Source organism: Nomascus leucogenys, chromosome 21 (genome assembly GCF_006542625.1).
Source record: "Nomascus leucogenys isolate Asia chromosome 21, Asia_NLE_v1, whole genome shotgun sequence".
Taxonomy (NCBI): domain Eukaryota; kingdom Metazoa; phylum Chordata; class Mammalia; order Primates; family Hylobatidae; genus Nomascus; species Nomascus leucogenys.
In genome coordinates this window covers 7,757,615-7,781,913 of record NC_044401.1, presented here as the reverse complement: position 1 = coordinate 7,781,913, position 24,299 = coordinate 7,757,615, and the positions used below count along the sequence as shown (strand labels likewise).

The window sequence follows — 24,299 nt, the reverse complement described above, 5'->3', positions numbered from 1 at the left end:
AGCCTTTCTACCCATGTCATAAGCTGCCTTTGCTTTCTAATCACACGTCCTTTCTCTGTGGCCCCTCTTGCTACACAAGCAAATAAATGTGGACACAGGAAAGGCAGCAGCAATGAGGAAGAACATTTCATCATTAGCTCTCATAAACCACAGAGCTGCTTCCCCAAATCACTACTGTGTCCCCCAGTCCCAGAGCTCTGGAAAAGGACCTCAGGGATTTCTCATGAGAGAGGCTGGATTATAAATTGCAAGCAGTGCACAAAAGTAGACAGGGAGAGAGAAAAGTCTCAATTCACTCTTTGAGGATTTGAAGACTTCTGAATGTTTGAGACAAGCAGAAAGATCCTGTGTTCTTTTTGACAAGTAAACATTATTTTTATAATCAGAAAGCAAAATTAAAGTCATCCATCTTGAGAAAAAATAAAATGACCAGTAGTTTTCATGTTTGGCTACTTTCTTACACGTCTCTCTTTTTTTTTCTCCTTTCTTCTCTGCTTCCTACTGATTCAGATGTGTCTGACACAGGTAATGTTCAGCCACCCTTTCCAGGGGTCTAGATTGTTTTTGTATCAAAGTGACCCACCTGGCTGTCCTGGCAGCCCTGCTCCCTGAACACCCTCTTTCAGGCTGTGCGGACTCCATGGGAGTGGGGAGCCAGAGAGAGGCTCAGAGGGGAGGCTGCACTCCACCCCAGCCTGCTCCACGCCTCTTCTGGGCTGTCACAGAGACAGGTTTCTCCCTCCTGATTAAATTGACCATGGGGGTAACCTTGAGGAGGAGAAGGATTCACAACACAGCTGAGATCCACGCTCTGGAAAATGTTTGCTTTGGGCAGACCCAGACTGGCATCCGATATCTGTGGTGTGGACAGCTCACAGAAACACAGCCCGCCTTTGACCCTGACTGTTCGTGTAACATTATAACACACACACTCGCTGCATTTCATATCATCCTTTTCAACTGTATTTAAAAAGACTTTCCTGTCTTTTTCTCCCCATCTTAACTTACCTTCCCTTGATGATTGTTTCAGTTCAGATAGATTTTCTGAACATGCTCAGTAGAACCTAGGGTCCTTTAGTTCAATTGTTACTAACTTATAACCACATTGAGAAATAACAGATCTGAACCTTTCCAAGCTAAGATTTCCCATCCTCTAGAGAGAGCATGTGTTTTAAAGTAGATTGAGGGGACCCATAACATCTCTACTATAAAGAAAACACCACCAGAGTAAACTGTAAACAAAAAGAAGCTTAGCTGAAGGAGACAGAATAAGGGTCCACCAGCCACCCATGCTATTTGCGAGTGCTTGTTGTTCATGTCCATCTTCCTTGCCTTTCTGCTGTGTAATGCACGGATATGGCATCCCTCTATGATGATACCATTTTTCAAAGCAAATACTTATTGCGCACCTATTAGGTGCAAAAGCATTCTAATGCATTTTAGTGAAGTGAGGATGACATCATTCTGGCTCCAAAAGCTTGGTCCACTTCAGAGTATTTGTATTTTCGTTGACTAAGCCTTCTCACCATGCATTTGTATTACCAACAGATTTGGGAATTTTCCGGCGGGCTGCCATGGTGTTCTACACAGACTGTATCCAGCAGTGTAGCCGGCCCCTGTATATGGTACGTGCATGTGCCTGTGTTCTTTGGCCCCCTCCCAGAAAGCAGGGGAACAGTAGGAGGAACAGGCTTGGGGCAGTCACTCAGGGCTCCTAAAATCAAGAGGGCCAGATGGCCCAGGGTGGCTAAAGGCCCATTAGTGGGAGAAGGAGCATGGTGCTTACTCTTTTTCATAAAAGTCAAGCTAACATGGTCCCATTTTTATAAACAAAATATTCGCTAGTATATAAAAAAGGAGAAAATACATCCACCCAACTGTTAAACAGTGATGATTACGGACACATGGTGGGGAATAACACACAATGGGGCCTGCTGGAGGGCGGGGCGGGGGGACAGCTTGGGAGGAGGGAGAGGATCAGGAAGAATAGCTAATGAATGCTGGGCTTAATACCTGGGTGATGGGATGATCTGTGTAGCAAAACCACCATGGCACGTGTTTACCCGTGGAACAAACCTGCACGTCCTGCCCATGTAACCCTGAGCTTAAAATAAAATTTGGAAATAAAAAATAATAACGAATTTTTTTTTTTTGAGACGGATTCTTGCTCTTGACCCAGGCTGGATTGCAGTGGCATGATCTCGGCTCACCGCAACCTCCACCTCCCGGGTTCAAGCGATTCTCCTGCCTCAGCCTCCTGAGTAGACGGGATTACAGGCATGCGCCACCACACCTGGCTAATTTTGTATCTGTAGTAGAGACGGGGTTTCTCCATGTTGGTCAGGCTGGTCTCAAACTCCCAACCTCAGGCGATCCGCCCACCTCAGACTCCCAAAGTGCTGGGATTAAAGACGTGAGCCACCGTGCCCTGCCCAATAATGAAATTTTTAAAAAATAAAATAAAAATAAACGAGCAGTGATCATAGCTATGGGGAGGATCAAGACAGAGTACCCCTATAAATAATCATCCAAAGAGGTACCCTTGTAGAAGTGAAAGGGCACAGCACTAGTAATTCCACCAGGACAGCAGGGGTAAACCAGGACTATCTCGAGCAAACTGGGACCCGTGGTCACTCCAGTCACGTCCATTACAAACTTACACTTCCACATTATGCATTTCTGTATTGTTTGATTTTCACAATGAGCAAGAAATTTTTATAACTTGTGCTTATTGCTTGATGGTTGAAATATACTTCAGTGTATTATATATTTCTATAGTGAGCCCAGAGCTCAGGGCCCTGGTCCCAGCTCTCTCTTGGCTGTCTGGTCAGTGATCTTGGGAAGGCTACCTTCCTCCTCTGAGCCCACTGCCCCAGGCTTTACAAAGTGCTGCAGTCAGGACTAGTGATGCTAGTATTGCCTGTCACGCAGGTATTTAGCAAGTACCTTCTAATCCTTTATAATCAGAATATTTTTGCTAAAGGAATACGGAAATCCGTGAACACTCTAGAGCTTGGGCAAGAGCTGTAAGCACTAAAAACAAGGGAATTGAGGCTGGAGGGTTTATTCGGGTAAGAATGAAAAAGTCCATTAGGACTTGTGAGTATTTTGAGAGGCAAGTTCTCCTGCTTACCTGTGAAACAGGAGAGGCAAGTAATGTTTTTGTTTTTTACATTAATTGATGGAGGCTTCCTTTTTTTAATAGACTTTATATTTTTTAGAGCAGCTTTACATCCACAGAAAAATTGAGCAGAAGATACAGAAATTTTCCATATACCCTCTGCCCCCACTCCCCACACGCACAGCCTCCCCCACTATTGACATTCCAAACCACAGTGGTACATTGGTTACAGCTGATGAGCCTACACTGACACATCATTATTACCCATGTAAAGTTTACATTACATTAATGCTCATTCTTGATGTACACTCATGGGTTTTGACAAGCGTGTTGACATGTACCTACCATTATAGTATCATACAAGACAGTTCCACTGCCCTAAAAATTCTCTGTGCTCAGCCTATTCATCCCTCCCTCCCTCTTCAGGCTTCGCAACCACTAATCTTTTTTCTATTGGCACAGTTTTTCTTTTTCCAAAATGTAATTGGAATCATACAGTATATAGCCATTTCATACTGACTTCTTCCACTTAGTAATAGGCATTTAAGTTTCCTCCACGTCTTTTCATGGCTTGATAGCTCATTTGTATTTAGCACTGAATAATATCCCATTGCCTGGATGTGCCGCGTTTATTTATTCACCCACTAAAGGACATTTTGATTGCTTCCAAGTGTGGGTAATTATGAATAAGCTGCTATAACATTCATGTGTAGGTTTTTGTGTGGACATAAGTTTTCAACTGCTTTTGTTAAATATCAAAGGGAGCTATTGCTGGATTATATGGCAATCATATGTTTAGTTTTGTAGGAAACTGCGAAACTGTCTTCCAAGTGGCTGTACCGTTTTGCATTCCCACCAGCAATGAGTGTTACTGTTGCTCCACATCCTTGCCAGCATTTGGTGTTGTCTGTTTGACAACATTTGGTGTTGCCAGCATTTGGTGTTGTCTGTCTGGTGTTGTCTGTTTGAGGATTTAAGCCATTCTAATAGGTGAATTAATTTTTTTAATGAAGTTATTTCCTCCAAATTGGATGGATCACCTAAAAGACAAAGAATTACTACTTTTAAATAGTAGATGAGTGGTTATACAAATTAAAGTATGATCAAATCTCTCCTAAAAATTTTAAGTAGTATGCAGAGACCAGGGACAGATTGTGAATAAATCTGTCAGAGTAATTGTCATTTATTTGTTTGTTTGTTTATTTATTTTGAGACAGAGTCTTGCTCTATCACCCAGGCTGGAGTGCAGTGGCACAATCTCGGCTCACTGCAAACTCTGCCTCCAAGGTTCAAAAGCTTCTCAGGCCTCAGCCTCTCAGGAAGCTAGGACTACAGTTGTGTGCCACCACTCCTGGCTAATTTTTGTATTTTTAGTAGAGACGGGCTTTCACCATGTCGGCCAGGCTGGTTTCAAACTCCCGACCTCAGGTGATCCGCCTGCCTTAGCCTCCCAAAGTGCTGGGATTATAGGCGTGAGCCACCACACCCGGCCTATTGTCCTTTAAAATTGACCTTTTCTCCCTATTTTCTCCCCTACAAGAGTCTATATTGTAGACACAGGAACCTGGGAGTTTCAGGACCACCTTGAAACCACAGTAATGGGTACAAAACTAACTCCCTACAGCTGGGGCCTGAGAGTTGCAATAGTGGCTACCAAGTAGTACACCCCAGAAGAACAGTGCTCAATTACATAGTACCAGTGGTAGAATTCTCTCAATTCTGTAATCAGCACATACCACCAGCCTCCCCACTGAGAAGTGGGACCGTGGGCCCAGCTCCACTAAACACTGGGGAGAAATAGAGTCCTGCTTTGCTCACTACATTTTCTTTCTCAGGGATGAAGTCAGGTCTATTTGCAGTTAAGAGCCTTGCCATTTAGTCTTTGTATACAATTAGTGTCAGATCATAGTGAAGGCACTCTTAGAACCATAGAAAATTTTTTCGCCAATGCAATTGTTTTCCCATAGTTGATACTTCTACTACAGTAAGTTAAAAGAAAAGTAGGATGTGCAGCCTCTCATTTGATGTTTTCTTTCCTCTTTTCCAGGATAGAATGGTGTTGCTGGTTGTGGGGAATCTGGTTAACTGGTCCTTGTAAGTGGTCTTATGAAAACATGTATTTGCCTTTATTAATGTCAGTAACACTGTGGTTTAGCTTTCCTTGACTGTCATTTTTACAAGGAAATCTGAAATTAAGGAGAAGGTAGGACTGCTTGTTCTAGAGACTCAAAAAAAGGTAGTAGGACATTCTCGTGTAGCAATTGTAGCCTCTCTTAAAACACTGATGCATGGAGTTCATTTGCTCAACAAGACAAATATCAAAACTTGTTAAGTCTATGTGGATACATTGGATAGAAAGATGGGATGGACAGATGGATGGATAGATGAATGGATAGATTAGATAGATAGATAGATAGATAGATAGATAGATAGATAGATAGATAATTATACCACTGATTGCAAACATCCAACATAGCTTTAAATTCTTTCACAGAACTTTCATAAAGACTACCCAGTAGGCCTTCTTTTCTGTAGAAATGTTTCTTTTACTAAATGTGTGTGTGTGTGTGTGTGTGTGTGCAAGTCCCTCTTTTATTTCTTTCCCTCCAGTCTCTTTCTTTCTACCTACATCATTCTTCTTCCTCTTTCCCCATGGCCTTTATTCCTCAAATGGCTCAAAATAGAACAGTACAGATGTATATTTTTTGCTAGCCAGAATTATTTTATGCAATCTATTCTCAATTTATACAGTTGAATGAGTGAAATACTTTATTGATCACTCAAACTATACGTAAGTTTAACTGCTTTTATTTGTAGCTCCTAGATGATGAGCTCCTCGGGGTCAGTGGCCTTTGATTAAAAAAAAAAAAAAAAAAAAGATTCCGTAATCCCAGTGAACAGTAAGGAATGAAGAGGCATGCCTTCAGAGGAGGCCAGAATCAAGTCATGAGAATCTGAGTCTTATTTGGGGGGCATGTGCTTCTGGAAGAAGCGTCCCATGTTGTCACCCCAGGGATTGCCTCAGGATAAGATGTATACCATTTAAGGATTCCTCCTTTACTTGGGGGCAGGTCAAGATGAGAGGATTCTTGGGCAGTGGTCTCTTCTCGACCAGCCTTCTAGCAGACTCCACAGTCCTGGTGGTCCCGAAAGAGAGGGAGCTGGGAGGAGAAAAGGGACCAACGTCTTGATAATGAGCAACCTTTGACTATGACCCCGGGGGCTCAGAATCACTTGGCTTGTCTCCGTCTCTCACATAAGCAAAACCATATTCACGATCTGCTCACAAGACAAGGCAAATGGCCTCTCTTCATAGACAGCTCTGTGGAACAAAAGGGCCTCTAGGGATGAAGGAGGTGCAATGACAGACTTACACCGTGATTATCTGATAGTGGTCTACCTCCTTCCCAGTTGCTCCATAAAGACATGGAATGATTTCCCATGAATGACATTTTGAAAAGAATTACTTTCATATGGTCCTGAAGAAGAAAAATGGTGTGTGTGCATACATATGTGTGTATTTATATATAGGCATAGAGATGTATGTACATACATATGCATATATATAGAGAGAGAGAGAGAAAATGACAAAGCAAATGTAACAAAATGCTAATAACTAGAGAATCTGAAGGAAGGATGTACAAGAGTTGCCTGGTATACTAAAGATTTCAAAATCTGGGAGAAGAAAATTTTCTGTATTATACAGAACAAAGTCACTTGAGGCCAGGTGCAGTGGCTCACACTTAGAATCGCAACACTTTGGGAGGCTGAGGCAGGAGGATTGCTTGAGCCCAGGAGTTTGAGACCAGTCTGGGCAACATGGTGAGACCCTCCCTCAAAAAAAAACAAAAAAACAAAGTCAGTTGGAATTCAAAATGAACAAAGAGAGTCCATTAATAGTACTTTACACTTTAAATACTTAGGAATAAATTTTGAGAGATGTACACAATCTTTCTGTAGAAAATGTAATTATCTTATTAGGAGCCATAAGGAAAATTTAGCTAAATGAAGAGAGACATCAGGTCCTAGATGGAAAGATTAACTACTGCAAAAATATCCTTTCTCAAGGTAATGTATACATTTAGAGTTAGAGTAGTAATTAAGTTAATAAGGTTTTATTCTAAAATGTATTTGCTAATTAGGCAAAAATTTCAAAGATCTTTGGAAAAGCGATTAACAGAAGGAAGGAGGAGCAGAGGTGACTAGCCCAGCATTGTCCAGTAGAACTCTCTGGAGTGATGTAAATGTTTCACACATACGGTCCAATACAGTAACTATTAGCAAATAGTTATTGCAGACTTGAAATGTGGCTAGCGTGACTGAGGAAGTAGATTTTCAATTTATTTAATTTTAATTTTAATAGCCACATGTGGCTACCAAATGGAACAGTTCAGGCTAGCCTAATCAGATAATCTAGCATATTATAAAATAATAATAAAATAGTGAGGCACCAATCTAAAATTAGAAATTAGAAATATGAATCAGTGAATCCGAATGGAGGACAGAAACCCAACTAGATAGAGATATTGAGATTTTAAAAAATATATATGTGGATGTGTACTCATTAAAAACTATTTCAGGCTGGGCGCGGTGGCTCACGCCTGTAATCCCAGCACTTTGGGAGGCTGAGGCGGGGTGGATCACGAGGTCAGGAGTCCAAGACCAGCCTTGCCAAGATGGTGAAACCCCGTCTCTACTAAAAATACAAAAAATTAACTGGGCATGGTGGCATGCGCCTGTAATCCCAGCTACTCCAGAGGCTGAGGCAGAGAATTGCTTAAACTTGGAGGGGTGGAGGTTGCAGTGAGCCGAGATTGTGCCACTGTGGCACTCCAGCCTGGGCAACAGAGCAAGACTCTGTCTCAAAAAAAAAAAAAAAACTATTTCAAAACAAGGAGATAAGAAAGAATAATGTAATAAAGGACATATTATAACTGAATAGAAATTTGGAACAAAATTAAAGCTGACGCCAACCAAAATTAACTTTAGCATTAATTTTAAAACCATGGACAGCTAGCAAAAATTTGGTAATGTGTGTCAAGCCAATCATGGAGATGATTTTGCTTCTATTCTAAGGAACTAATCTTAAATGAAAAACATAAGCTCAATGTCTGAAAGTATTTATTTATTCATTGCAGTGTTTCTTATAGTGAAAAACCGCAGAATGTGGGAAAACACTTCAACAAAAGGGGAAAGATGATCGTTTACATTGCATTCAGTTATGGGAACTTTACACGGTTATTAGAAATGAATGCTTGGAAGAAAGTGTATTAAATTAAAAGTTACGTATATAGGGCAAGGCACCATGGCTCACGGCTGTAATCCCAGGGCTTTGGGAGGCTGAGGCAAAAGGATGGCTTGAGGCCATGAATCCAACATCAGGCTGGGCAACATAGCAAGACCCTGCCTCTACAAAAAAATCTTAAAAGTTAGCTGGAAGTGGTGGCATGCATCTGTAGTCCCGGCTACCAGAGAGGTTGAAGTGGAAGGATCGCTTGAGTCCAGGACGTGGAGGTTGCAGTGAGCCGTGATGACGCCATTGCACTCTAGCCTGAGTGAGGGAGTGAGACCCCAACTCTTTAAAAAAAAAAAAAAAAAAAAAAAAGATACTTATATGTTAAAGTATTTTTTAAAAAATCTACTGTTCCATCACGAGGTAAGAGTTTTAAAAAAAATAAAATGAACTAAAAATAAAAGTTAAAAAGAAAAAAAGAACCTGCCCCTTCCCCCTCAAGGGACTGGGGGATTGGAAAAGCCAATAGTGTTACAAATCCACCTTCACGGCTGCCCACATTTTTCCCACGCCTGCAGCGCCCTCTTTGGATTGATATACCGCCCCAGGGACTTTGCTTCCTACATGCTGGGCATCTTCATCTGTAACCTTTTGCTGTACCTGGCCTTTTACATCATCATGAAGGTAAGAGCGGGCGCCGGGAGCGGCTGCCCCGGGCCCTCGGGCAGGCGAAGGCGGGGTCCGGTGAGGCCGCATCTGCTTCTCCTCTGACAGCTCCGCAGCTCTGAAAAGGTCCTCCCAGTCCCGCTCTTCTGCATCGTGGCCACCGCTGTGATGTGGGCTGCCGCCCTGTATTTTTTCTTCCAGAATCTCAGCAGCTGGGAGGTAAGAGGCCAGTTTTCTTATCCAAAAACAACTTCCCTCTCCAACTTGCCATTTTGGCCTTTCCACCTCCCTCTCTTACCGTGTTTTCACAGTGTCTAAAATGAAAGTTTTCTCTACCAGGGATGGTTTTTCATAGCCGCACATAAATGCACAATAACTGCATGCGTTATCATTCTCAGGGTGGCACTTTATAAATCTGTAAGCACTACAGACATTGCAAACTTGGTCTTCATTGCATGTTGTATTACGACGCTGGTCCCAGTGGATGCTTAACGTGGTCAAAAGCCCTGAGTAGTGTGCATCTTCTCACCTTTCTTACAATCTCCATCCATCACCAAATACCCAAGCGTGAGTGTCATTACATCCAGTCCATAGATAACAGAGCCGAAGCCTAAGAAATCAGTGGTATATCTGAGGCACAGAACAGGAAGAAGCCTTAGCATTCCATCACAACAGTTAGCACAATAGATTAGCACAATAGATTTTAGAACATTTCTGTCACTCCGGAAAGAAACCTCATATGCATCAGCATTCACTCCTCATTTCTCCCTAACCCCTTGGCCCTAAGCAACTACTAAATCTACCTTTTGTCCCTGTATATTTGCTTATTCTGGACATTTCATGTAAATGGGATTACACAGTACACGGCCTTTGTGTCTGGCTTCTTTCACTTATGTGTCCTAGGTTCAAGCATGCTGTAACATACATGGTACTTCATGTCTATTCATTGCTGAAAAATATTCCGTTGTACTGATATACCATATTTTATCTACCTGCTCATCAGTTGATGGACAGTTGGATTGTTTCTATTTTTGTGTCATTATGAGTGATGCTGCTGTGAATATTTGTGTACAAGTTTTTTTCTTGAAGTAAAATATACATATAAAATTTACCATCGTTACCATTTTAAAATGTGCAGTTCAGCGGTCATAAATACATGTATATTCTTTGGTATTTCCCCTCATCTCCCTCTCCCCCCACCCTTCCTGGACTCTGGTAACTACCAAACTATTCTCTATCTTCATGGGATCCACTTTTCTAGCTGCCTCATATGAGTGAGAACATGCAATATTTGTCGTTCTGTGCTTCACTTATTTCACTTAACATAATGGCCTCGAGTTCCATACATGTTGCTGCAAATGGCAGGATTTTATTCTTTTTTATGGCTGAATAGTATTTTATTGTGTTTGTATGTGTATGTACACTGTCTACGTAGATATGTTTATCATATTGTCTTTGTCCATACCTCTGTTGATGGGCACTTAGATTGATTCCATATTTTGCCTATTGTGAACAGTGCTGTAATAAACATGGGACTGCCAATAACTCTTTGACATACTGATTTCTTTTCTTTTGGATATATATCAAGTAGTAGAATTGCTGGATCATATGGTAGCTCTATTTTTTTCTTTTTTCTTTTTTTCTTTTTTTTTTTTTTTTTGAGACGGGGTCTCCCTCTATCTCCCAGGCTGTAGTGCAATGGCGCAATCTTGGCTCACTGCAACCTCCACCTCCCAGCTTCAAGTGATCCTCCTGCCTCACCCTCCTGAGTAGCTGGGACTACAGGCGCCCACCACCATGCCCAGCTAATTTTTTTGTATTTTTAGTAGAGACGGGGTTTCACCATGTTGGCCAGGCTGGTCTCAAACTCCTGACCTTAGGTGATCCACCTGCCTCTGCCTCCCATGGTCCTGGGATTACAGGCGTGAGCCACCGTGCCCAGCCATAGCTCTATTTTTAGTTTTTTGAGAAACTTCCAAACTGTTCTCCACAGTGGATGGACTAATTTACATTCCCACCAACAGTGTGTGAGAGTTCCCTTTCCTCCACATCCTCGCCAGCATCTGTTATTGCCTGTCTTTTCGATACGAGCCTTTTTAACAGGGGTAAGATGATATCTCATTGTAGTTTTGATTTGCATTCTCTGATGATCAATGATGTTGAGCACCTTTCCATATGCCTGTTTGCCATTTGTATGTCTTCTTTTGAGAATGTCTATTCAGATCTTTTGCCCATTTTTAAATTGGATTTTTTTCCCTTACAGTTGTTTCAGCTCCTTATATATTCTGGTTATTAATTTCTTGTCAGATGGATAGTTCGCAAATATTTTCTCCCATTCTGTGGGTTGTCTCTTCACTTCGTTGGTCATTTCCTTTGCTGTGCAGAAGCTTCATAGCTTGATGTAATCTCCCTTCTCTATTTTTGCTTTGGTTGCCCGTGCTTTTGAGGTCTTTGTGTACAGGTTTTTGTGTGGATGGATGTTTTCTTGGAAGCTAACTTTTCGAACCAGACATCTAGTAGTGTTTTTGTAGCTTTCCGGATGTTCAACTCTTTGAACAGTTGAACTGTGGGAATCTTGCCCATGTCCTGCCTCACCTTCCTCCAGGGAACTCCGGCCGAATCCCGGGAGAAGAACCGCGAATGCATTCTGCTGGATTTCTTCGATGACCATGACATCTGGCACTTCCTCTCCGCTACTGCTCTGTTTTTCTCATTCTTGGTGAGTTCATATCTATCTTTTTGTGAGTTTCTTCTCTCTTTACATCTTGCACTCTCATTTTCTTCTTCTGCTCTTCCTTACATTCTTTTTTTATATTCCTCTCTAATTTTACTTTCCATTTCCTCTTTGTAATTCAGTGTACAGACCATCTTATTTCTTTTATAAATTTTATATCCTTTCGTTAGATCTTTAGTTTTTCTTTTACTCTTCAATATCTTTAGACACAGAGGGACAAAATTACTTTCCCTAAGTTGCACAGCACATTTGTTCTGAATTGGTTATTAGACCCACATGCCCAGAACTCCCCCAGGAACCACTTTTAGCAATTCCGATAACATTGGGTTATTCCTTCTTATGCCATACTCACATTCCTCCTCCTCCTCCTCCAGTCTCCCTGAATATTTCACAAATATTTTACATATTCCTTAAGTGGCTTGGGATAGCAGCCACGTCTCTGTTGCCTTCTGACCTGTCTGTCCCAAATCTCTCCGGTAGTTTCTCTATTTTTTTGCCCCAACCCTTTCTCAGAAGCCATGGGTATTTATATCAACCCTGGATTATAGTTCCATCATTTAATCCTAACTTTGACTTTTCCCAATTAAAAGTCCATGGTGCCTGTAGGCAGGTTCAATCGACAATTAACAACCGTACTAGACTCCCGGGCTCCAGACCTACTAGATGCCTGGGCTCCACGCTAAGCGGGCTCAGGTGGGCCATATAACTTCAAGAGTGGAGCAGGGCTATCCCCTAGTGGCCAGTTTGGGAAGCTTGGCCAATCTGTATAAACAGTCCTTACGTCTTTTACTTCTGATCGTCACCTTCATGAGAGAGACAGAGACAGCAAAAGTGGAACTAAAGGTTCCACGTGGGGCAGTAGTAGTCGAGGAAACTAGAAATGGAGGAGGAGGGTACATTTCTTATATAGCAATACTCCATCCAACAGGACTTTATTCCTTTGACTCTTGATCTAAATGTCCCCTAAGTAATGACTTCCCAGGCCACCCTATCACAATTTTTTACCTCCCCACACCTGATACTTCCTGTATTTCCTCCCTTATTTAACTTCTATCCTTAGCACTTATTACTATCTAACATGCTATATTTTACTCATGTATTTGTTTCATGTCTAAAGCCCTCTTTAGAATGTAAGCTACATGGAGAATAGGGATTTTTGTCTCTTTGATTACAAACTTTAACTCCATAGCATCTGGAATAGCACATCATAAACCTTCATGAATATTTAATTGACAAATGAATTGTATAATTGTAATAAGTGCCTATTAAGAGCAAGGAATTGCAGAGAGCTGCAGAAGGCATGAGAATGAGAGGGAACTAACAGTTTCCAGTCTGTGGGCGTCTCAGAGAGAAAACAGGACTTAGTGTGACAGTGACTGTCCATTCCTTTCATTTCTCTGTCCCTCTCATTTCAGGTTTTGTTAACTTTGGATGATGACCTTGATGTGGTTCGGAGAGACCAGATCCCTGTCTTCTGAACCTCCAACATTAAGAGGAGGAGAGGGAGCGATCAATCTTGGTGCTGTTTCACGAAAATTACAGCGACCACAGCAAAGTAACCACTGCCAGATGCTCCACTCACCCCCTGTAGAGCCAACTCTGTGTTCACACAGGAAGGAGAGGGGCTGCGGGAGATTTAAACCTGCAAGAAGGGAGAAAGAAGGGGAGCCATGTTTTGAGGACAGACGCAAACCTGAGGAGCTGAGAAACACTTGCTCCTTCCATCTGCAGCTTTGGGAGTGCAACAGGGATAGGCATTGTATCCAAGTCAACTCACCATCTTGGGGTCCCTCCCACCCTCACGGAGACTTGCCAGCAATGGCAGAATGCTGCTGCACGCTTCTCTCTGGTTGTTGCCCTGCTCAGAAAGGCCAGCAGCTTGGACTTCCTGCCCAGAAACTGTTGGCCCCCTTCACACCTCTGCAACACCCGCTGCTCCAACAGGAGGATGTGATTCTTTAGAATATGGGGGGGAGGTGACCCCAGGCCCTGCCCTACTGGGATAGATGTTCTAATGGCACCAGCTAGTCACCTCCCGGAAGAAACTCTGTATATTTCCCCCAGGTTTCTGATGCCATCAGAAGGGCTCAGGAGTGGGGTTTGTCACACATTCCTCTTAACAAGTAACTGTCACTGGGGCCGAGGCCTGGGTGCTTACATATTCCCTCGTGTCTTCATCTCACTGACCTATGTGGACCTCATCACTCTGACTCTGCCTTCTTGGAAAGGCCCTGTCACTCCACAGATGTCTGGCCAGCTTCAAGGCAGAAGGAAAAACAGGAAAAGCTCTTTTAACAGCAGCAGGAACAAGAGAAATGACTAACCATACTAAAAGACTGGTAACAGCAGCAGCAGCCAGACAGACCTCACCTTAAGGACTTGGGCTGCCAGAGCAAATTCAGCAGAGTGAGCAGTGCTTATTTGGCCTCCCATTCACACAGCTCAGTTCTGTGCCCACATCACCTTTGGGAAAGAAATCAGCATTCTAATCAGGGACACTACTTCAGGAGTCCTCCACAGCGAGTCCGTCATCTGTCGCTTTATGTAGATCAGGGTTCTAGACTTCCTCCCCGAGGTTCTCAGAAGCTGCTCTCAGGATGAACGTATTGTCCTCTTCCCCTCTTCTTGCAAAGTGCACAGCTAATCTAGTGTGGTCTCTCGGTTGCACCTGACATTCTCTCCCCAGTAAGGTGTTGGCAAGCTCAGCATCCGGGTTCCACTCGCACACTGTCTGGCAGCTCTGTGTCTGAGAAGTTCTACATTGACCAGGCCCCCTTGTTGCCTGGAGTATGACGTAATCAGAAAATAGACGTATAAATATGCACATGCGTATGTATTTGCTTGTGAAATTAAAGTCACTTCTTGCCTCTGCTTTCCTGATCATTCGTTAGAGAAATGGATCAGGCATTTTTTTAAATTATTATTCTTTCTCTAAACTATTCACATTGTGTTCAAAAATCCATTTTAGAAGTTTGAACAGCAAGCTTTTCCTGATTTTAAAAACACAAAGATGCTTTCAATGAAATATTTCGTGATTTTTTTTAAAGTCCCCAAATGTGTACTTAGCCTTCTGTTATTCTTTATCCTTTAAGAAGTGTTGGCTTCCACTGACCATATGAAGGCCACCAATTAAATGGCTGTGTTAATCCAACATGTAAAAAAAATTTTGACAGGGCACAGTGTCTCACGCCTGTAATCCCAACACTTTGGGAGGCTGAGGCAGGAGGATCACTTGAGCCCAGGAGATTGATGCGGCAGTGAACTATGATTGTGCCCCTGCACTCCAGCCTGGATGACAGAGTGAGACCCCATCTCTTAAAAAATAAAAAAAAAATAAAAATTTGAACCTGTTTCACTATGGCTAGTTTGACCTAATTTCTTTATCTTAACGCACTGTGGTTTCTAATCCACAGAAGACCAAGGGAAGAAATGTGAAAAACAAAGCCCATTCAAGTCGCCCTGTGGCTGAAGCGAATAAATTTTCAGATGCATCACCTGTTTGGTAGCTTGTTTGGGAAAATGTGAGTGGAAATGGGGAGAGGGCCCTGGAGGAAGGGGTGGACTGTGCTGCTGGAGCCTTCACTGTTTTCTGATCACGTCTGTCTTGTGCTACAAACGCACACACTGTGATCAGGTTTGTTTTTGCAACAGTACTGAAAATCCAGACCAAGCTTGTTTTTACGAATATCAGTTCTAAATGTACATGTTGCTAATTCTTTCCACAGCGCCAGTCTCACGGTTGGAGGACATAAAGTCATTCAGCTGCATCTGTAGGGTTTACACAAGTGCTGGGGTGGAGGGGAGCACAGAGAGCTTAAAGAGCTTAACAAGCCGTTTCTGTAGTACAGTGTCTATGCTAACTCTTGCCTGGGTTCATGGACTTCACTCTTTAAAAGGGAAAGGAAGAGTGACTCAGAAAGCCGGGTTTAACAGGAGCATAACTGGAGAAAAGCAGTCACTATGAAGAGGCTCTTGGCAAAGTAAGCACAGAAGTAATAAGAGCAGTTCAGCTGGAGCAGGACAGTGATGTAGCAGCCAGAGGAGCAAAGCTGTGCACATAAAAAATGACCTCTTCACACCCCTGACAAATGCTGGAGAAGCAGCCCGACCTCTTTATGCTCCACGGTTTACGGAGGGATTCGCCCGGTTTTATTTTAGCAGCAGGAGAAGCCAGTGGAATGCCGGAGTCTATCTGGGGAAGGGACTTTCCATGACTGAAGGAGGTCACCGAGCCAGCTCCTCGGGGCAAAGAAAATGGCAGCTGCTCTCTTTGTAACTCCAGGCACCCACCAGAAGGTTCTGTGGGGTCACAAAATGCATGTGTCGGTAAATCAAATTCCCAAATCCTCCTCAATATGGGTGATAGTCTCTATCCAAAACTCACGGGAAAGGGAGGAACAAACACTATTCACAGAAGGAACAGTACAATCTGCGGAAGATTCTGGAGTCCACCTACTCGCTGTGTGCCCTTGGGTAAGTGGCTGAAACTCTCAGATCCTCAGCTGGCACATCTCCATGATTCTACATGAGAATGGCGAAGGTGGAGGTGTGCAGGGTATCGGGGGCGGTGCTCACAGAGAGGATCCTCGGCTCACCCTCCTGAATCCCACAGGGAGGCAGGGCAAGAGTGGATCCATCAGCCACTCTGGGATCCCTCTATTCCAGGGGCTCTTCATTGAAAGCAGCTGTTCCGTTTCCCGTCCTCAGCTCCAGGCCCTGAACAGGTTGGGAGGCCTCTTCACCTTCAGAGACACTGCCCACAGCTGTTCAGCCTCCTCTCATCCCTACCCCCATCCTTGTCCTTTGTAGCTGCATTTCCCTGACTCTGGCCCTAAATATCCTTATTCCAACTCAGATGAAAAAAAAAAAACAATGCTTCCAAAGCTAGGGCCAAGTGGCAAAGCCTGGCTGTTTATAATGTGACACCTCATCACTGCTGTCTCTGCCCTGGGAATCTCAAGGAAAACCTAGGTTTTCTTCTCTCGAGTAGCTATTACAACCCTATTTCAGGGAATGCCACGTGCAAATGTTTCCCTCCCTTCCCACCCTTATTACCAAACGTTCTGCAGGGCAAGCTTGCATCTTCAGCTAAGGAGAACGCTTCAGCCTGCAGGTGACAAAACGGTCCCCGAAAGAGGAAGCATGGTTTTGAAATGAACCACTATGAATCTAAGGTCCCTGGTGAAACTAAGGAGAAGCAATATCGGTAGAGATTCTATTTGCTCTGCTTGAAGCAATGGAAAATGCTTGTTTACCATGATTCCACCCAGCTTATAGTAGTTTCGTTTTTTTGTTGTTTTTTTAACACTGGAGGAGACAAGATATATTTATGTGGCTAAGTTTTAATGTCTCCTCAATACGAAGGCACCTTTGTTAACAAGATTAAGTGCATGTTAAATCTTAGGCCTTAACACTCAAGAATTCGAGGAATCTGGGGAAGAGTCACAGATCAGCCTTCACCACTGAGTTTCTAGAACACCAGAGCAAGAGAGTTTCACTTGGGTCTCCTCTGTACAAAGAGACCTGTACTCAATGAACTCCAAGGCGAGGCCTGTTTACACTGGACAGCTTTCCTGAAGCAGGGTCTTACTATTCTTATTGTGGTACAAAAAAGACTAGATGGATACCTTTGTTCACGAAGGAGTACACTTTGCTCCCCCAATTTTAGACAAAAGATCCCTGCCTTCTTCTTAAATATCTCTAGATTAAGAGATTTTATCATTTTCCCTGAACTCTGAAAATTGTTTAAATTCCTTGGCTCTGTCTTACATCCTTTTATCTACCTTGAAGTCCCTGTCATCTAAGGTTTATTCATTTCACTGGAGATGAACAACAGCTTTTTTTTTTAATATAAAAGAGCCTTGAAGTCATGTTACATTTCAGTCAAGTGCTAAATAAAAACTAGGGGTCCCATGTCCTGTCCCAGCATTATAGTTGCGATTCAGAAATCAATAGATTTAAACAGTGAAAGATTTTCAAATCAGGGCAAGAGAAAACTGATACACAATCTCAACATGGCTCACTCTTGGGCCCCTGTTATATATTTAAATCTTGACTTTTTTGTGTGAATTATGACTCTAGGTCCTTTAAGCAGAATATTCTCCAAAATAATTCAAACGCTCTCTCTTTTAGGGTGTGCAACATTACCATCCCAGAAAGAAGTGGGTTTGCATTTTATGATTTGCATTAAATTGCTTATCTGAACCTTTCACAAGGCACCCTGGTACTAGGCAGGCCTCTTCGAGGAAACAGGACACATTTAGGCATGAGGTTTTCTCTGCATTTACCTCAAAATGGGATACCTTGTGAAGTAATAAGCTTTTTGAGGGGGTGCATTTCCCCTTTATCCTCTCATCACATCTCTGTTCACTTACATAGAATCAGAAATACAGCTTTAGTAAATAGTCATGAAATATTTGGGCTAGGCACTGTGAGAAAATGGGCACAGCAGTGAACAAAATGCACGTCAGTGAACAAAATGCCGGGCGCGGCGGCACGTGCCTGTAGTCCCAGCTACTCGGGAAGCTGAGGCTGGAGGATCGCTTGAGTCCAGGAGTTCTGGGCTATAGTGCGCTATGCTGATCGGGTGTCCGCACTAAGTTCAGCATCAATATGGTGACCTCCCGGGAGCAGGGGACCACCAGGTTGCTTAAGGAGGGGTGAACTGGCCTAGGTCGTCTACAGTCCATTAGGGAAGATGGACATGAAGAAAACACATGATTATAATCTGTTTATGATAATCAGGTAAAAAGCTACAAGAAGAGAACATCCTTATAAGAATCTTATCATTATGTGCAGAACAGAAAAAAAAATTCCAAGTAATTGTCAGCAATGTTTACGCTTAGATGTAAAGCCCTAATTGCTGATAACATCTCTCTCACAACCGAATTCCTCGAGAGCATATTTGGTTCTGGAGGCCTCCCTAAGAGACCTCTTCAGGGAGATTCAGGCTTCCTTTCTCTGTCTATGGTTCCCAGTTCTACCACAAAACCAAACACAGAAATAAAGTAATTAGGGAGACCCTGCTTGGGCTCTGGTATCAGAGAAGGATGCTGGTTCTCAGGGAAGGGTGACTTTGAAGAAATAGGCTTCTTGCTGAGATTCCTCCAAACATGTCTGAGAATTTCAAGTTGACTTTCAAAGGCTAGAACCTTATAATAATTATGTGGATGGAATATTCAGGAAAAGGAAAACTGAGATGTGGCAAGAATAATGTAAACCTGGAAGACCTCGAGTGGAGACCCATTCGAAGGTCACACTCAAGCAGTTAGTGATTTCTGAAAGTCTAAGGGGGAAGGGAACAGATACGATTTTAGCCTGAACCATCCCTAAAAGCTATGAATGTGGAAGGTGTCTTTAAACAACAAGGTAAATGAGACTGGATTGGGACAAACAGGGAAAGATAGCTGCTTTGAGTAATGGAAGTTAAGAGGTAAGCTAGAAGGAAAAGAAAATTACTTAACTTCATGAAAAGCATTGGGTAGTAGTGTTGATGACACAGATGATGCGTGGAGCCTGCAGAGTTTCAGTGTCTATAAAATGGGTTGGGGACAGGGGACTAAAGGAGGAGGAAAAACTTTTGATGTGATAGGTTTGATCTTGTTTTCAAGCAAACTGAAAGCAAAAAAAAAGCAAGCCTTGGGGTCCACTAAGCTGAGAGTACAGAGACAACTTACTACAGGCAGAATTTTAAAATATCATGTTGGGACTAACAGGGAAGCTTACAGCCCGTCAGACACCTACAGCCTGGCCTGTCCTGCCCAGAGGAGGTGAATAACTGTCATTCCTAGGTAAAAGGAGAGAAGTCAGAAAAATAAGATGATATAACTGATGATCTCAAATTTTTCATAAGAAAAATGAAAGTCCCAGTTTTAATCTCAGCAGAAAACAGAGATCTAGAGAAAAGGATAATTGGAGTGGGGATGATTTTATTCTATCCTTGAAGAAACAAAAACAGCTCCTCTGCCTAACTCTTCCTAAGAGGTTGCAACAACCTCACTCTGCTAGAGGACAAGTATGGGACTGACGCTTTCAGTCTGCCCTCTTAGTGGGATCCTACTATTGGAAACTTATGTACTCAAGTCCTACCTTCCAATTTCTATTTATAGAACATTAAGGTCGGCATAACTGGTCATTAAAACAGCCAAAATTCGGCTGGATGCGATGACTCACATCTGTAATCCCAGCACTTTGGGAGGCCAAGGAGGGTGGATCACTTGAGGGCAGGAGTTCAAGACCAGCTTGGCCAACATGGCAAAACCCCATCTCTACTAAAAATATAAAAAAGTATAGCCCGGCACAGTGGCCCACACCTGTAATCCCAGCAGTTTGGGAGGTCGAGGCAAGTGGATCACCTGAGGTCAGTAGTTCGAGCCCAGCCTAGCCAACATGGCGAAACCTTGTCTTTACTAAAAATACAAAAAAAATTAGCCAGGTGTGGTGGCATGCATCTGTAATCCCAGCTACTAGGGAGGCTGAGGCAGGAGAATTGCTTGAACCCAGGAGGCAGAGGTTGCAGTGAGCTGAGATGGGCCACTGCACTCCAGCCTAGGGGACACAGCGAGACTCCATCTCAAAAAAAAAAAAAAAAAAAAAAAAAAATTAGCTCAGCGTGTTGGCATGTGCCTGTAGTCCCAGTTACTCAGGAGGCTGAGGCACAAGAATCTCTTGAGCCTGGAAGGTGGAGGTTGCAGTGAGCCATGATTGCGCCACTGCACTCCAGCCTGAGCAACAGAGTGAAACTCTGTCTCAAAAAAAAAAAAAAAAAAAAAAAAAGCCAACATTCATCATTGGGCACTCTGCCAAGGGTTTTATACACATAACCACATCTAATCCTGAGAAGTTATTACTATTACCATTAGCCCCATTTCCTAGATGGAGAAACTGAAACTTGGGCAAGTCACTGTTCAGTAGGTGAAGTGAATGGTGCAGAAACCTGGACTAATAGGAATGAGTGGCTCAGGTAATAAGAACAGAGAAAAGGACAACAGACTGTGCTGCAATGAAGATCCACCTTTTATTTTTGTGTGTACCTGTATGTGCAAAACACAGGCCTGGAATTATATAACTGTTGAAGGTATTAACAAAAAGAAAAGCGTTTTCCAAAATACGGAAGACATATGCCTGGTAAATAAACCTGAGTAACAGTGAAACCCATTGTGCCTTAGGAAAGCCAATCAATAAAATCACAGCTGTGGAGCATTTTGGCTCTCTAAACTGGAACAGCTGGATTTATATAAGGACTATTGCTTCAGGTTCTAAGCTTGTAAAGTTAAGAACCAAAGTCCTTTTTATAAATTCAATGATTGCACTTGGCAAAGAACTGTAGACCCAAAGATTCACTTTAAATTAAAATATATGCAGCATAAAGCATCAGGTTACTACTGGGAGCCTGTTGTTTCAAAAACAAAATTTAGAATGGAGAGAAAGCACAGGAATGTAGTGGGGTTATTTATTTTCTAAAAAACATTCAGTAGCCCAGTGCATTGGCTCATGCCTATAATTCCAGCACTTGCAGAGGCCAAGGCAGGAGGACCACTCGAGGCCAGGAGTTTGAAACCAGCCTGGACAACATAGCAAGATCCTGTCTCTACAAAAAAAGAAAATTAGAGGTAAAAAAACATTCAAAAACTCAAAAAGTTGTCAAGAGTCTAAGAGTTCTCCAAAGCTGCCTCCAAAACCAATCTGTGCTGGCCCCACGGATCAGGCAGAATCTCCAGCTCCCTCAGTGGTCAAACCAGCTTTGTTCTTGGTCTCTGGGCCCAGCTCTCTCCTCCTATAAGGTAGTAGTTTCATCCCAGCTACTTTAAATTTTCTTCCCCCCAATTTTTTTTTTTTTTTTTTTTGAGATAGAGTCTCGCTCTGTCGCCCAGGCTGGAGTGCAGTGGCGCAATCTCGGCTCACTGCAAGCTCCGCCTCCCGGGTTCATGCCATTCTCCTGCCTCAGCCTCTCCGAGTAGCTGGGACTACAGGTGCCCGCCACCATGCCCGGCTAATTTTTTCCCAAAAAAATTTAAAGAAAAATTTTAGGCTGGGCACAGTGGCTCACGCCTGTAATCCCAACACTTTGGGTGGCCGAAGCGAGTGGATCACGAGATCAGGAGATCGAGACCACCCTGGCTAATATGGTGAAACCCTGTCTCTACTAAAAATACAAAAAATTAGCTGTGCGTGGTGGCGGGCGCCTGTAATCCCAGCTACTCGGGAGGCTGAGGCAGGGGATTCGCTTGAACCTAGGAGACGGAGGATGCAGTGAGCCGAGATCACACCACTGCACCCCAGCCTGGCAACAGAGCGAGACTCTGTCTCAAAAAAAAAAAAAAGAAAAGAAAAGAAAAAGAAAAATTTTAGACAAAGGAACTAGCTGCACTGAACTGGAAAATCATATTTCCTCATTTAGGGCATAATGATAATGGTGATAAATGTTTCTAAGTTTGTCCAGAAATAAGACAAAAAAAGCAATAGGACTTGGTTTGGAACTCCTGTACTAAGCTGTCTGTTGGGCTTTTTAAAAAATATATTTAAAGTGGGCCAGGCACAGTGGCTCAAAGCTGTAATCCCACCACTTTGGGAGGCCGAGGGGGCCAGATCACTTGAGGTCAGGAGTTCGAGCCCAGCCTGGCCAAAGTGATGAAACCCTGTCTCTACTAAAAATGTATAATTAGCTCGTGTGATGGTGCGTGCCTGTAATACCAGCTACTCAGGAGGCTGAGGCAGGAGAATCGCTTGAACCCAGGAGGTAGAGGCTACAGAGAGCCGAGATCACACCACTGCACTACAGCCTGGACAATAGAGCGACACTCTGTCCCAAAAAAATAAAAAATAAAAATATTTAAAGTGAATTTGCTCATAGCTTCATGGCAGCATTTTAAAAAAAAAGGTGGGGGGGATATAACCTAATTAAACCATGAATTCCCAGAAACCTTCCCAAACCAGTAAGTTCTACACAACTACAGCCAGCTGCAGCCTTTTTCCAAACCACAGATCTGAATGTGATTAAGCAGTGTAAGAAACCACCACCAACCAGACCCACACAGCAGAAACTTAGTTAAAAGCTGGATGTTAGTATCTTCCCCAAAATCTGTAGCTTATTTGATCATGTGAAAAATTAAGTAGCACACTGATACTAGTTACCCAACCCAACTGACTTCTGAACTTATCTAGAAGCAAATATGCATCATCTCCTTAATTTCTCACAAGAGGAAAAGGGCAAAGGAGCTGTTGACCCTGACCAACTAAATATATTCTAGTGGAGACTGCATTTCAGTCTCACATGCAGGAGAGGTGGTGAGGACGGTTATGGAAAATACATTTAAAACCTCATTTGTCCTTAACAACAGCCCTGTGAAGTATGCAGGACAGGTAATAACAACAATAAACAGGTAAGAATGAGAAGCAAAAAGACACAATTTATGCCACTTTCCCAAAGTCACAGCCAGGTAACAGGGAAACAACACACAAAATAGTGCCATGCCTTTTCCTCTCTTAAGAATGACAGTAGGTTCTCACTCACAGGTGGGAATTGAACAATGAGAACTCATGGACACAGGAAGGGGAACATCACACTCTGGGGACTGTTGTGGGGTTGGGGGGGGAAGGATAGCATTAGGAGATATACCTAATGCTAAATGACGAGTTAATGGGTGCAGGAAATCAACATGGCACATGGATACATATGTAACAAACCTGCACATTGTGCACATGTACCCTAAAACCTAAAGTATAATAAAAAAAAAAATTACAATAAAAACTTTTATTATATATAAAAAAAAAAAAAAAAAAAAGAATGACAGTAGGCCGGGGGCGGTGGCTCACGCCTGTAATCCCAGCACTTTGGGAGGCCAAGGCGGGCAGATCACGAGGTCAGGAGATCTAGACCATCCTAACTAACATGGTGAAACCCCGTCTCTACTACAAATACAAAACAATTAGCTGGGCGTGGTAGTGGGCACCTGTAGTCCCAGCTACTCGGGAGGCTGAGGCAGGAGAATGGCGTGAACCCGGAGGCGGAGCTTGCAGTGAGCCGAGATCACGCCATTGCACTTCAAGCTGGGCGACAGAGCAAGACTCTGTCTCAAAAAAAATGACAGTGCATTGGTTCACACCTGTAATTCCAGCACTTTGGGAGGCTAAGGAGAGAGGATCTTTTAAGCCAGGAGTTCAAGATCAGCCTGAGCAACATAGTGAGACCCTGTCTCTACAAAAAAAAATTTTTTAATGAACTGAGTGCACACCTGTAGTTCCAGCTACACGAATAGCTGAGGCAGGAATATCCCTTGAGCCCAGGAGCTTGTGGTTGCAGTGAGCTATGATCACACCACTGCACTCCAGCCTGGGTGACAGAAAGATCTCTCTTTGAGACATCTTTTTAGAACTTGTCTCAAAAAAAAGGAATGACAGTAAAATGACTTTTAGATATTGCCTACTCAGGGGAATTTTATTAAGAGAAAACCAACATCTAGTCAAACTTCTGGCTGAGTGCAGTGGCTCAAGCCTGTAATCCCAGCACCTTGGGAGGCCAAGGAGGGTGGATCACTTGAGGTCAG

The 24,299-nt window shown here is 43.0% G+C and overlaps 1 protein-coding gene across 4 annotated transcripts in view; it reads left to right on the top strand.

Moving 5' to 3' along the window:
- SIDT1 (SID1 transmembrane family member 1) overlaps window positions 1-15,109 on the top strand; it is a 98,898-nt gene extending 83,789 nt beyond the window's left edge. For 3 of the 4 annotated variants that reach the window (XM_030801740.1, XM_030801739.1, XM_030801741.1), the window contains 7 exons: window positions 511-525; window positions 1,549-1,625; window positions 5,169-5,215; window positions 8,933-9,038; window positions 9,129-9,239; window positions 11,626-11,739; window positions 13,170-14,055. In XM_030801740.1, coding sequence (XP_030657600.1) covers window positions 511-525; window positions 1,549-1,625; window positions 5,169-5,215; window positions 8,933-9,038; window positions 9,129-9,239; window positions 11,626-11,739; window positions 13,170-13,232 — 533 coding nt within the window. In that variant the 3' untranslated portion in view covers window positions 13,233-14,055. Of the gene's footprint in view, window positions 1-510; window positions 526-1,548; window positions 1,626-5,168; window positions 5,216-8,932; window positions 9,039-9,128; window positions 9,240-11,625; window positions 11,740-13,169 lie in introns of all 4 variants that reach the window. The other variant, XM_030801737.1, reaches the window with a different exon arrangement.
- The last annotated feature ends 9,190 nt before the right edge of the window (window positions 15,110-24,299 follow it).